The 14892-nt window shown below is 30.2% G+C and overlaps 2 protein-coding genes across 2 annotated transcripts; both read right to left on the bottom strand.

Moving 5' to 3' along the window:
* Positions 1–509: 509 nt before the first annotated feature.
* Positions 510–5748, bottom strand: LOC111711512 (pyruvate dehydrogenase (acetyl-transferring) kinase isozyme 1, mitochondrial). Its single transcript, XM_023485887.1, has 14 exons — positions 5584–5748; positions 5013–5132; positions 3927–4001; positions 3639–3689; positions 3293–3357; positions 2964–3032; positions 2493–2613; positions 2075–2182; positions 1789–1853; positions 1700–1732; positions 1556–1625; positions 1193–1251; positions 941–1003; positions 510–647 (listed from the first exon to the last, which is right to left on the bottom strand). Exons 1-14 carry the CDS (start codon positions 5727–5729, stop codon positions 589–591), a joined length of 1104 nt encoding a protein of 367 aa, XP_023341655.1. The 5' UTR covers positions 5730–5748; the 3' UTR covers positions 510–588.
* A 1-nt stretch (position 5749) lies between these two features.
* LOC111711513 (peroxisomal membrane protein 11A) lies at positions 5750–14244 on the bottom strand. Its single transcript, XM_023485888.1, has 9 exons — positions 14063–14244; positions 13432–13486; positions 12932–12982; positions 12579–12647; positions 11911–11988; positions 9845–9921; positions 8488–8573; positions 7587–7701; positions 5750–6435 (listed from the first exon to the last, which is right to left on the bottom strand). The coding sequence occupies exons 1-9, from the start codon at positions 14112–14114 to the stop codon at positions 6350–6352; spliced, it is 669 nt and encodes a 222-aa protein (XP_023341656.1). The 5' UTR covers positions 14115–14244; the 3' UTR covers positions 5750–6349.
* Between the last annotated feature and the right edge of the window lie 648 nt (positions 14245–14892).

The following is a 14892-nucleotide window of genomic DNA, read 5'->3' as shown; positions in this document are numbered from 1 at the left end:
TATATATCTTAACAACCTTTGACTTTTAAAACTATTTACTATTTGATGAAAAAGAATTCATAGTTTAAAATATATCAAAGGATTAAGGTTGCAAAGAAATAGGGATTACAAAATTGAAGTTTGTGGTAAGAACTTAGTTCCTTTTTCCACAATAATTTTCTTGTCTAGAAATGTAATTAACATTTTTAATACATATATTTCGGCCGGGTTTCAAGTGACTAGACAAGGGATTACAAAATTGAAGTTTGTGGTAAGAACTTAGTTCTTTCTCCGCAACAATTATATATGTATTAGAAATTTAATTAACATATATTTCGGTTACAATTGACTAGTTATCAATTCATTTGGTGATTTATTGATTGTTTTAATATTATGGGGTATATTTATCAATAAAGTTTCATTAGAAGTAAATATTTCCATTTACTGATAGCGCCGATTGAAGGATTCATAACTCTAATCGGATAATGAGATAGATAGAAAGATAGATGTTACCGTCATACTATTTCTATTGGTTCAGAATAGACAGCAAACAAATGACTGAACCCTGATTGGATCCGGCGCTAATGGACTCGGCATACAGGAGTGTTATCATTTTGTTTCCAATGCTTGATCAGGACAGAGTTTAAATTTTAACTTCACAATCATCCCTGCATTAGCACTTTTTAGTCAAACTATTAAGCCTAGGTCGATAAACCTACATTTAAAAAGTTTTATGCCAGAGTTACGACTGTAACATAAATATCAGAATCTTAGCAAAAATGTATGATATTTCTTTGTTTTCCAACTGAAAATTGATAATGTTCATCTGTTGTTTCTGTATAGGACTGCACACATAAATTTATTATCCTTCAGATTTGCGATGTACATTTGCTCTCATAAAACGATGGCTTAATATTTACTCTACTGCAAGGCAATATTTGAAATCTAAAACAGTGTTTTCCTTCAGAAGTGTTTTCAAGCAAAATTTGTCCACTAAATTGTTCTAAGTAAATCTTAACCATTCCTGAAAGAATTATACAAAATTTGTTAGTTGTCTAGCTGTTTTCCCTTTCAGATTATAATTGATAAAAATTGCAAAAAATTAATTATCTTTGACGATGAAAAGATACATACTTTAAACAGCAAAAGTAGTTATCTTTGTTCTTAAGAAGTTAGTGAAGCTTATTTTCAATTTTATTTTTTATAATGTTACCTAGTCCAAAGCCATAGCCAGCCAAGGGAGAACTATGTGCTCCTTGGTATAAGCTCATACTAAACATATGGAATAAAAGAAACGGATTTATTTTATTCCTACATCAATGTTTGAAACCTGGTGGTGCAAACCTTTCACGTTTAAAACTTTGGTTGTTTGATATCTAGCAGAATTTATGGTTTAAAATATCAAAAATCTAAGACATCGTAGTTGCAAACTGGAGTTTGAGGATAGTAATCAGTTTTCTACCAAATAATGGTAAATTTACTAAAAACAAATTAGGAAAAAAGGCAAAAATTGGAATTAAAAAAAAAACTTTGAAATAAACAAATTAAAGGTTGCAGAAATGAGTTCGTCTATTACCTATTAATTGAAGCACTAGTTCTGAAGAATTGAAATAAGTTTGTCAAATCACCATTTCTGTAACCTCCACCTGGAAAAATATATCTGATTATCTACATTAAATCTAAAAACAATTGTAATTTTCAAATAATTATCATAAATCACCTGAATCTTGTAAGCAAACAACAATAAAGTCATCTGAAAAAATAAATGGATAAAATTTCCAAAAAATCCATATTCAATGAGATGTTTACCTTCAGTATCAAGATGAATAACAACAGGGGGAATATGCTCACACCCTTCACCATGATGCTCCACACTGCGCAAAAATAAAAAAAAATCAGAAATAGGCCCCAGCCATGTTTAATTTAAATTGAAAGCAATTACGCCATTTACTAAATATGAATTCATAAAAATTGGTGGCAAAATATTCAAATTATTAGAAATGATCTTACTCAAAACTCATATTTGATTTCAAAAATATAAATGACCGCCATTTGGATCAAAACCAACACAAAGACGACATAACATCTGCTTTACCTGGCTCTGAGGCTGTTTTTAATAATTTCAAAGAAGATGAGATAAAGATGAGAAGGGAAGTAGGCGAACTTTAATTCCTCATCTCCGGTTATAATCAGCTCTGAAGAACTAAAAACTTTTGATCGTAAATTTGCTCTGTAAATAGCATTGAAGAAGCACAACTTTAGAATGGCTTAATTCCAGAGTTGAAACTTTTGATTTAGAAGTTTAACTTATGTTCAGTTCATTCCATTTTAATAATTAATTGAGTTTAATATCATAAGCTCATTAATATTACCCCTTCAATAATCTCAACCTTTATAATTTCAATTGAATCAACAATCACTGGAAGTATTTAGATATTCTTATTTGCATTTAATCCTCCAATGATTGAGGTAACCGATTAATATTTCTAAATCTTTAGATTTGAAACATTTACCTGATATAATACTGCTCGCATAAGTATCTTGCATTATCGAAGGCAGTGTTAATATTCTTGATTAAACCTGTTTCTGGATCAAGGTATAACCTTGAGGTCAGCCCACCCACTACCAAGCTAACTTTAATATCAATCAATCAATCAATCATCCAAAAAAACCATTCATCAATCAATTAAACAATAATTTAAGATTTGAAATGCAACCCAATGAGGCACCTCATATCGCATTCACAAGAATTCCAAGATCATTGGTCATATTTTATTAATAACTTGAAGAAGTTGAAATTCTTCTACTTTGATGACTAAAGTTCATTTTACAAGCACAGGGAAATTGTTTAACTAACCGTAACCACTTCTTGATATTCATAAATGCAAAGCTCAAAGATTTTCTGTGACCGTTTTTATTTAATTTCGTTAAAAAGTTAATAGATTTCTGAACTTCTAAGCTTTTAAATTTTTACTAAGATTTACCTAAAACTTCAACAGATAGGTTGGACTTGAATATAGTGTTTATATCAGATTGAAGACAAATATGCTCCTCTGAAAACAGATATTAATTATATAATTAAATTAAAAGAAAAACAATTAAATAAAAAAACTGAATTGTTTCAGCCTCTAATTACTTCTTAAACTCTGTAACAATAATGTTAAAAATGATATGTTACATATGTCATTCAGCCATTACTTAGTGTTCATTGAAATTCAAAATACAACAACTTAACATATAATTATGTGAAAAAATAAAATTGGAAAGAAGGGGGTGGAAGCCTGTTTAAGAAGCACAATTAAGTATCCATTACCGTTTTTAGAAAGTATCCCTGAAGAAAGAATAGCGTCTGAAATAATTTCAGTTGTTCCCCCAAGCCTAGAAATTATAATACACGATTAAAAAACAGGCATTGCAGTCATTTTCACTCTTCCATTTCAGTAAAAAAAGGGATTTCGAATTTGTAAGAATTAGAAACATAAAAATATGACCCCTGAATTGTTCTATTTATATTTTAAACTTGCTTAATTTTTGCTTTTACAGAAGTCATTTATTTTCCACAAAGGCCTAAATTTTAACAACTTTAAATCATGTTATTTTATCTTATTTACAGAATAAAAATCCAATTTAACCTGTTATTTAACAATTGAAAATAATACCTGATTTCTACATGCTTTATAGTAAACAGAAAATCTTTTTCATCCATTCTCCTTGATTCATCATTTTTTTGTCATTAAAAGTACCTTTATTTTTTTAAAGAAATATCTTTTAAGCTACTTAACAAATAATTGAATCTCATACCAAGCCATCTGCTCTTGTTGGGACCCCATTAACCTGGTTTTTAAGCCCAAAGAAATTTATTTCATACCCTTACGCCTGCTAATTTTGTTTCTGGAAGTTTTGACCAAGAAATTCTCAATTTATATAAAATGTCAGAAAATGAAAACCTAGTTTTTAATTTAGAAATTTCTTTAAAATTCATGTGGAAGTAGTCTTCAATAAACTGATAACTTCGCTGATCTCTGGAAAAAAAATAACAATAAAAGGTTATTGGTTTACAAACAACCAAGATACTGTAAAAAGTTCCGTTGAAAATACAGTGAAACCCTTAATAACGAATACATAGGAAGAATTTATCAAATGTCGTCTTGACAACTGTTCAATGAGATTTATACTATATTACGTAAATTTCAGTATTTGCGAAAATAAATAAATAGCCATGAATATGCGGGAACTGTTTTAAAGAGCTCCATATAATCATTTAATTAAAAAACTAAATATCTGCAACATTCCATTATCAGAAAGTGAAGAATAAGACATTTGATGAATTCTTTCGATGTATTCGTGATTAAGGGTTTCACTGTAGTTTAGTGTGCAATGTTGCTTTATTATACAATCCAGTCTAGGCTAGTCGCTTTTCAAGCCTATACTATAAATTCGTAAGGTTATAATTTTGTAATGTTATAATTTAGTAAGGTTATAATTTTGTAATGTTATAATTTCGTAAGGTTATAATTTTGTAATGTTATAATTTCGTAACGTTATAATTTTGTAAGGTTATAATTTTATAAGGTTATAATTTTATAAGGTTATAATTTTGTAAGGTTATAATGTTGTAAGGTTATAATTTTATAGGTTATAAATAATGTTGTAAGGTTATAATTTTGTAAGGTTATAATCTTGAACTGAGAAAAATTAAGAAAACTTAAAAATATAGAGGAAAATAAAAAAATTGAAAAAAATAATGATGATCAAGAAAATTAAGAAAATTAAAGCAAAGTGGAAAACAAGAAGGCTGATTGTGCGATCATTAAGAAAATTAGGGAAATAAATAAAGAAAGAAAGATAATTGTTAAAAAATGAATTAAGCATAATTAAAAAAAGGAAGAAAATTTGGAAATTATAAGGATTATTTCCTGGATAAATTGGAAAAATTAGAAAATAATAAGAAAAGAATGAAAAATAAAGAAAATATGAGAAAAAGTAAGAATACCTCAGAATTTTTTTTTGTAAAACAAAACGAAAATTCTTACCTTATACTTGGATTGAACAGATTAGGTAGATTTACGATAGTTTTTGAAAGTCTCCTGAGAATTTCCGTATTCAGAATATGTTTTAACGAAGAGACGTCAGTCTGCATTCGAGCCAGGTCACTACAGATCATTTGCAAAAAATTGTAGCAGTGTATTTTATTATAATTGCAGGGTTACTGAAAGAATGAGAGTTAAATGACGACCTAAAGCACTTAAATACGACCAGCTAAAGGATGAATTTTCTTCTAGGAATTAAATATATGATTTTTTTAATAGAAAGTTAAAGAAAGAAACAAGTTTAAAGTTGAAGAGAAAGAATAAGGAAAAGACAGGAAATCTGTACAGCCGTCTCTCAGGTCCTTTGTGTGGGTAACCCTGTAGAAGAAGTATCTTGTGGTGAACAGAAAACAGATATTTATACCCCATACAATTGAGTCTTCAGACTTACTTTACAGAATTTCTTCTAGTTTTATTTTGCTTCAGCTGTAAACCACATTGAAAAATAAAATTAGTCTTTTTTCCAAGACCACAAAAAAAAGATTATTTTGCTTCGATACTAAATTTTGCTTTCCTAATAGAAAATAGATCTCCTGTATTTTCATTGATCTTGTGAATCTCATTGATTTCTGTTTCATTGAGAATTCTGGAATGGAATCTGCGAAAACTTTGGTGAACGCGTGGCGGCATTCGCGCAAAGACAATTGAAATTCGGTTCATTTTACTATTTCAAATTCATCTTTCTGAAAATATTCAAATACCTATCTCAGAATTAATCACATAATTAATCACAGGGTGAAATCACAGTTTTGAATGTAAACACGTAGTGTATGCTTTGGATAAATAATAATTATAAAATATTTAAGATACATTTTAATAATGAATTAAGTAACCATTTGAAGATAATAACAATAGAATAAAAAAGCATAGTAAAAATAAACAATTAATCTATAAAGAGGGTTCATGATAGTTAAAATCACTGCTTAAAGGGTACGCCTCAGGGTATACTTGGATGTAATTGGATTGTACACGCTTAGAGAGCCATATGCGTGGCCATGTAAAGCGGCTCATGTGCATTTTCTCGAAAATAGTTGTTCATCCCGTAGAAAATTTTTTTTCCCAGAATTTCTTCGCTGAATTAGGGAAACTACTATATTTTCAATGAATGCTCGGTTAAAAAGTAACATATAAAGAATAAAAAAGTTGTCTTTTAATGTCCAATTTTTCATTTTTTCTCTAAATCATTAAAAATTACAAATCCCTAAAAATGTTAGTACATCATACAGTGAACGTACACCATTGTACAAAGTCTCATTATGTACTGTACATGTCGGAGCTGCCTATTTTGCTGGAAGAAGAGGAAGTATAGATAGAGAGGTGGAGATAATTCCACATAAACCAGATAAACTGGAGCTCTTCACATATCCTATAATATATTATTCCAATGATGGTTTAAGGTTTCTTTTCATTCTGCTGTGACTGTATCATGGTGAATCTAGACCTAGTTTTTGTAAGCAAACAAAATAAACAGCAATTGCTCAGGCTGCAACATTGTATTTTAAAAATATTTAAAAATGATATTGATAATCGAAAATAGAAATAATATAAAATTTATCATGAGACAAAGTATTCATGCGAACCAACTTTCTTATCCTAGGCTTTTAGGGCGCTTGCCCATCTTCTATTTCAACTTTTAATTGTGGCTTTATTTGTGAGCAGCTTTAATTTTGAGCATCTTCTCTTTGTACAGTATATAAAAAAATAAAAATTTCATAATATTTTTTTTGCGCATTCCGGATCAGTTTAGCCGCTTTAACTTTTTTTGGATACAAACAAACAAAAACCTAGACAGACAAGCTAAATCTATATATAGATACCCTTACTATAAATAAAACGTTTTGCAGTGTGCGCGAGTTAGAGGTTATAAAAGGATTGCCATGTCTCAACCCGGCACTCTATATTTAACCATGGGTTGAAAACTTGAAATGCACGTTCAAATCTATTTCTCTGAGTTTTCACCAAGATAAAATAAATCCACTTATTGATTGTTAGACAACAGAGGATAGAAAAATATGAGAGTATAGTCAATGTACACACTAAGTATTTATATTCAATTTGAGTTCTAATATAGACCAATATTTTATGAGGTAGAATTTTAAGAACTAAAAATAAAGATATCTTAGAATTGTTCCAAGGCCCGGGCCTTAAACTAAAAGTCGTCGATTGTCGTTTAATAGAGTAAAGTAAGGTCTATAAGAACCTTATTACCATCTACTGGTTCCACAGTTCTCGCTCTCACGTAAAAATATTTGATCATTTCACCAGTTAATTCTTTTGAACTAAAGCAGTTTGAGTTTAAAAATGTACATGTCTAGGGCTACAAAAAAAAGAATAAGGGAATTAGTGATGTAAACCCAAAAGTCAAGGAGGTGCAACACTTCAAAATCCACCCGGACTCAGACATGCTCGCAAAAATGTGACGGCTTTTGACCCATGATTTAATATTTTGAGCAAACAGCTATGAACATTTTCAAATTGGGGAACAATCACTTTAACTAAAAACTATCTTGCACCTACCTAGGGTAGAGAGGGGAAGAACAATATCGAAACAATTCTTGATCAGGTTTATCAGAAGAGGACGCTGCGAGCTGATTAAAAACCCACATAGAGGATCATAAGCCTCAAGCACGCCCTAGATAAATAATACAAGTATATTTGCTCTAATATACTAAGATACTCAGCTAGCAACAGGCGATGCTTACATCCAGCCCAATAATGTTCCAAGAGTTCCTAATTTATCATGCGAACATAGAGGAGACACGTAATCCCTCAAACCCGAAAATGATAAATCCGAGAACTCTCTCCCTAATCCAAAGCCACGCCTGGGAGGAGCGGCAACCACCAACATGAAGCTCTACAACGCTCCTATGAAGTGACCACATATATTCGACAATAGTTCCTTTGTTATTATTTAACCAACCAATATCAGTCCCCACTGTAATAAATATTTTAAAACATTTGTCATTTTCATTTTCATTTTACTTTAAATAAATGTTAAGAAATATCCTTATTGATCTATCTTATTTTACTAAGCTGACTATTCAGTCAACAGAGTTGTTTTGCAAATTTGTTTTTCTTTTTTTAAATAAGAGTTATCATTGATCAAGGACGTACGGTTACTCTCATTTCTGAGCTGAAAACTTAAAATTTTGGAAATCAAAGATCAATTCTTGATCTCATCTTTTTTGCTTATCTCAAGATTAATTCAATTGTATCAAGAAAAGTGTATACAATTCAACAAATCAGAATCCGAGAAATTTTGAAATTATGGCGGATTAAAGTATCCAAGTAAAAGGTTTTCAGCTCTGATTTAATCTTTACGGGTTAACAAGGGTTAATGCAATTTTCAAATAAAACGCTTAAATTTGATCTTAATTGCAAATTGTATAAGTTCGACGTCTGCACCGTATGTATATACCTGAAAAGAAAGAGATGGTAGAGAAATATTTCGACAATTTCTTGAATATTCTTCAACAATGGATTTCAGCTTGTATAGATCACAAACTAGAAATATTATATATCTGATACCTTATAGATATATAAAGTAATCATCATGGTTGTTTGTCTGTTTGTATGTTCGATTATATCTCTGGAACCTCTGGACCAATTTTCCTCAAAGTTTGTAAGGTGAATTCGGGAGAACCACAGAAATGTTCCTTTCTTGATATAGAAATTCTAAATTCAGTTTGTTGACTTTTTAAAGGAAAGTTTTGCTACCAGAGGCCGAATTTACAGAATTTGTGCCGCGGCTTAAATTTGATATACGGCTCAAATATGGTTGGTTCCTCTTAAAGGTGTGTTCAATGATTCAAGATTTAAGCCGGCGCTCAATTGAAACCGGTTTTTGGCGAATTTGAAATTGGGCTCAATTTCATTAAATTAAGACTCAGGCAAAGCAAAGATTAAATAATGTAAACTTACTTAACAAGATATTACCTAAACTTCAAAAGATGTTACCTAATCTAAACAATATGACCTAAATTATTCAAGATATTACCTAAACTAAAGTAAACAAGATGTTCCCTAAACTTGACAAGATGTTTCCTAAACTTGACAAGATGTTTCCTAAACTTGACAAGATGTTACCGAAACTTGACAAGATGTTTCCTAAACTTGACAAGATGTTTCCTAAACTTGACAAGATGTTACCTAAACTTGACAAGATGTTTCCTAAACTTGACAAGATGTTACCTAAACTTGACAAGATGTTTCCTAAACTTGACAAGCTGTTACCTAAACTTGACAAGATATTACCTAAACTTGAAAAGATGTTCCCTGAACTTGACAAGATGTTACCTAATCTAAAAAATATGTTACCTAAACTAAAAAAGATAAGACCTAAATTAACAAAGATATTACCTAAACTGAACTAAACCAGATGTTACATAAACTATACAAGATGTTATATAAACTTTAAAAAGTGTTACCTAAACTTGACAAAATGCTACCAGATGTTATTAAAAGCTAACAATGCCCGATTCACAACGATATCCTTGAAACCTTTATCTGATCAATATTGTGGAAAATATTGTCGTTTTCTATGCTTAAAGGCATATTTATCTGGCAATCGCTTTATTTTTTCCTTTAGTAGAAATACGCAAGTAACTTTGCAGTGAGAACACAATTAAAAGTTTTATAAGTTTTCAATGCTATAAACTTTGATTTCCAAATCATATTTCATGAGACAAAGTTGTTAAAAGTAACTTTGAGAATCGGACAATGTAATCTTGGCATGGAGAGTCACTTACGCTTACAGTCCCTTTAAGAAATGTTACCTAGGCTAAACAGTACTGAGTAGAACCAAGCATTGATGGAGATTTTAGACCATTTGCTTCTACTTAAGTTCACCATTCTAATTGAAGATTTGTTCGCAATTTACAATTTAAAGCCAGAATAGGAAATTCCTGGCAAATACGGTGGTCGGCGATTATATCAAAAAATGAAGACGACTTTTTTGTTAAGTTTTAATTGTTAGCAAGCCTTTTCCGAATTACAAGTTTACAAGTAATTATAGAGAAGCTTTTTTAATTAATAGCTTCACTTTGATTCCATATTTTTGTGTAATTATGTTGTTTAAAAGCTTGATATATATATCAAATTAAAATCGAAAGTCGTCTTCCATATATTGATATAATCGCCCACCACACTATGAGTTAATGCAGTGAGACCCTAGGGTTTCCATTCGCAAAACTTTTGCGCAATTTTTGCGGAACGAAACTCAATATTTTTCTTTCTTTGCGCATCAATTTTGCGCGAAAAAACAACAATTTGCGCAATCATTCGCAAAAGTCATTTCGCGCAAAATTGCCCTATTCCGCTTTTGCGAAACTCAAGTTTTTTGCGCGAAAATAGCGCAAATTTTGCGCAAAAAATTTAGCCATTTCGTGGAAACCCTATGAGACCCACAGCTGTGGAATAGTATTATAATAATAGGAATTTGATGTGTAGTTGATATATAGAACGACAGTCATCTTCCTTTTCCACAGTTTTATGGGTCTCACTGTAAAGAAGTCCAAATTACATATTATTACTTAAAAAAGCACCCTTGGGAGCCTAGTTTTTAGTTTAATCCAGAACTTGGGAGATATCGATAGAATTCATAAAATGGGGCATTCCAAACCTACTGATAATAGACTGCTGCAGATACAGGGTGTCCCACGAAACATGACAATAGCAAGACGACTTGAAAGTCGTCTTTGATATTTGAATTTATTTGTGACATTTAGTCTTCTAAAGGGTGTCCCAAAAAACATGGGAATTCAGTGACGAATTCGATATCGTCTTTTCAAATAATTCTTTGATTTAGTATAGTGATACCTACTGAGAAAGCTGTAATCTGTAAGAGTTTCGTCTGCTATGTTCAAATTTTGTTTGTTTATGTTTTGACTGCAACCGGTTGTACTTAGTAAAACAAGAAAATTACAGTATACAAACAGAGTAAACTTGTCCGTATTCACTGTTCATCTTGCGGAGATATTATACACACATCTTTGCAGTCTTTTACCCTTTTCATTAAATAAACTCTAGCAGACATAATAATATTATGGCTTTTGAAATTAGGTATTACAATGCTAATTCATAACAAAGACGATATCGAATTCGTCACTGAATTCCCATGTTTTTTGGGACACCCTGTATCTTCTTTAACATGTATGATTCTTGAAACAATTATCACATAATTCTCCTTGCCCTGGCATTTCCAAAATGTGGTCTGCGTTTTTTGTGCTTTTAATATTACCGGAGATATAAAGAGTTTGGTTCAGATTTCAATTTTGTTAAATAAAAGCAAAATTGTCGAAATCTGAACGAAATTCTTCATATCTCGGGCAATATTGAAAGCACAAAAAAGGCAGACCACATTTTGGAAATGGCAGGACTAGGGGAATTTTGTGATTATTATCTCTAGAAATTTACTTCTAAAATTAGGTTGACAAATAAGCAAATTATATTAAAAATCAAGACGACATTCAAGTCGTCTTGCATACTGTCATGTTTCGCGGGACACCCTGTATTTATTTTATTGAAAAATTATATGGAGCTTTTTAAAACTGTTCCCGCACATTTATGCCTATGTATTTATATTTACAATTATTGTGATTTAGATATAACAGTATAAAACCCATTAAAAGATTGTCAAGACGACATTTTATACATTTTATTTAAGACTCCGAAGTTCTGTGTTAAACTGTATGTTGGGACTAAATCACTTACTTATTTTTTTTATTTTTTTTCAATAGTAGAAATACATTTGTAGTTAATACACATTGGAAAGTGTTATAACAATGCTTTTGATGTTGAACAAAATGACACTGCAAATAAGTTAAGGAAGACGATTATTTACCTGACTGAATTAAGCCAGATCAGATGATCAGTAAAGAGAAACACGGCATTGCACAATTTCGATAAAGCGGTGCTCATTCTAAATTATTAAATGCATGCAGGGACTGTACACGTAGCTTAAATTGACCCTTTATTTTTAGAATGCATGTCCAATTCACATCGCAATGGTGAATGGTGCCCTCAAAAGTTTGGTCAGTTTCCCTCCATAGGGAATCTCATTATTAGTGAGTTGAGGTCTGCAAATTTATAGCAGCTAAGTCAATAAAATGAACTTGTCAAAATTCATCACTTTTCGAGACATTCATTATTGGTCAGATGCAGGTTCATTGATTTCGGTGTGAATTGAAAATGCTACTCTAAAAATGAAGGGTAACTTAAAATATAGCAGTATATCTATGCCATCCCTTTGAAAAAAATGAATAAAGCCAATATTAATAAATTTTTTGACGTAACTAAAACCTAAATTAGACATTTGTCTTAAGGTAACATTTCATTTCTGTAACATTTTGAATTTGTAACACTTTAATATAATTTTTCACGCTGCGGAATATTTCTATGGATAAGTTCACCAAATTGAATGGAAATTAAATTTGTTTTCTAGGGTGGTGGATGGAGGTGGGGGGGGGGAGAGCAATTCTTGAAAATATAAACAAATTTCCATGCATTTACCTTATCACTGGATCACGGTGGTTTAAAGCTTTCCCAGCCGCCTCCAAGGACTCAAAAAACGTCCCAAACCTGTTTCATATTTTCATTTTTATTGCGTCATTTCTGCTTAAAATATTTTTTAAGATTGGGTCGGATGTATTTTTAATAATCTTTTTATAAAGTACAATACGATAAAATTAAAAATTTTGAATATGCTTTCTAAGATCTGATGTATAAAAGTTTAAGCAACATTCGTTTCTTTCTCACAAAAAATGTAAGATCTTTTGATATCAGTTTTTTTAAAGCTTTATCTCTCATTCTGAGTAAAAAGGTTACTTCCCCGGCAAGTCAAGAAAAGCTTAAAATTTTGAAACCTAAGAAGTTTCCTCGCAGAACCTAGTGTACTCTCCAAATGGTGTAATCCACTAAATCACACTTAATCTCAAATATCAACATTAATAATAATAATAATGCTATTAATACAACGAATAATATAATGATGGAAAAAATTAATTCGATCCTGTCTCAAGTTTATAAGAAATAAGTCTTTCAAGCATATTTTTTGGGGGAGGATGATAATCTCAATATACTGTTTCGTTAAATTTTAAAAAATTAAATCAAAGAATGTGTCAAAAAAAAAATGATATTTAAAGACGACTTTAATATCGTGTTTATCTTTGAAATAATTACCGACATTTGCCAACCTTATATTAGAAGTAACACTCATAAAAAAAATAATAGCAAAATGTTCATAAAGATAAAGAATTTGACAATCTTTGCTTTTTTATATAAGGCGATCTACCAACAACCTTTCTTTCAACTGCAAGATTTCTCGAAAAAAAAAATCATTTTAGATTTGATTAATCATGATTTCCTTGCATCATTGCTCCAGTTAACCAGGAGTTTACAAGTGTACTGCAGAAGTCGGACTGTTTACAAATATTGATTATAAACAAATCAAATTCAATGCAAATTATTCAAACTCATTTTTAACATATTAATCTACTTTTAAAAAATTACTAATTTAAATAACAAGAAAAAATAATAAAATAAAAGTTTTCATTCATCATTTCACATTCCTTCATCAAAAGCCTGTTATTTATCATGCAAAATTGTTCGTTAAATCCCGAAGTCTAAAAATATTCATGTAGGTTCATATTAAAACAAGAATTTTAGGACGGAATATCATTTACTCTCTGAAATGATCAGTGTTGCAGTACTCATGTTTTATTTTATTCAGAACATTTTTCTTTATTTTTGAACTTTTACTTTTAAGTTCATGCCTTGCATTAAAAAATTGAGTAGTTGGTAATAGGTAATAGATAAAAGGTAACAGGTAATGAAATAAAATAATCAAAAAATCTGCAATTTTTTTAACAATCAATCAAAAAATATAATCGATTTTATCAGAAAAAAAAGTCACTAAAATCTGAATGGAAAACTACCGGATTTTAACCTATGAATTGAATCTATGGAAAAACATGAAGACAAAGTCAAAAGATTTCCTAGTTTATCGTGCCCAGTTCGGGAGCTGTTTACATGGCAAATCATCTGCATCGTTTATCACAAAAACTATCACGAGGTTATACAGTACAAATTTTTTTTTGTAAAATGTACATAGACAGGCCTGATATATACACTATGTACATATCAATTCCACATTGTATCTGAAAAAGTAAGCTGCAAAGCATGTATACATATAACAAGCAAAGAAACATATTTAATCAGGGTAAAATAAATAACAATAAAATTATATTAATATAAAACAATTCTTTTAAAATCACAATTTAGTAAAAGATACTGAAAGACAAACCGTCAAGAACATTATAAACAAATCTTTGGTAATTCAATTTTAAAACTATAATTACAAAAAAGTTATGAGAATCTAATTTTTGTAAATTGTTGAGTATCATCAAAGGAACAATATTAATAATCCGTGAAAAAACATAAATTGTGTTTCTGCGAGAGTTTGAGTATTTTGTGAAACTGTGTTGTAGCGATGGGGGACATGTAGGAATTAAGATTTAGAAGATTTTTGCAAAAAAAAAATTTATAAATGTAAATATTATAGTATTTGAGTGCTTTTAAGTGTGGACACAAAATTACTTAAAATTTTTACTAATTCATATTTGCCGTGCTTTTTTGTCTGAAAACAGTTCAGATGAAAAATCATATATTAAAATGGAGTATACTAAAGTGTTTTGCCGTTATAACAGCTGACAAGTCAAATTCCCTTGTCGTTCTTCCCCCAACAATACTAAATTCCCCATCTACAGTTTAAATTCTTTCTTATTTCTTATTTTTGAAAGGAAAATGCCAAAAAATTTAAATTATT

Source organism: Eurytemora carolleeae, unplaced genomic scaffold (assembly GCF_000591075.1).
Source record: "Eurytemora carolleeae unplaced genomic scaffold, Eaff_2.0 scaffold437, whole genome shotgun sequence".
In the NCBI taxonomy this organism is placed as follows: Eukaryota; Metazoa; Arthropoda; class Copepoda; order Calanoida; family Temoridae; genus Eurytemora; species Eurytemora carolleeae.
Note: the sequence above shows the minus strand (reverse complement) of the source record. Positions and strands in the feature narration are given on the sequence as shown.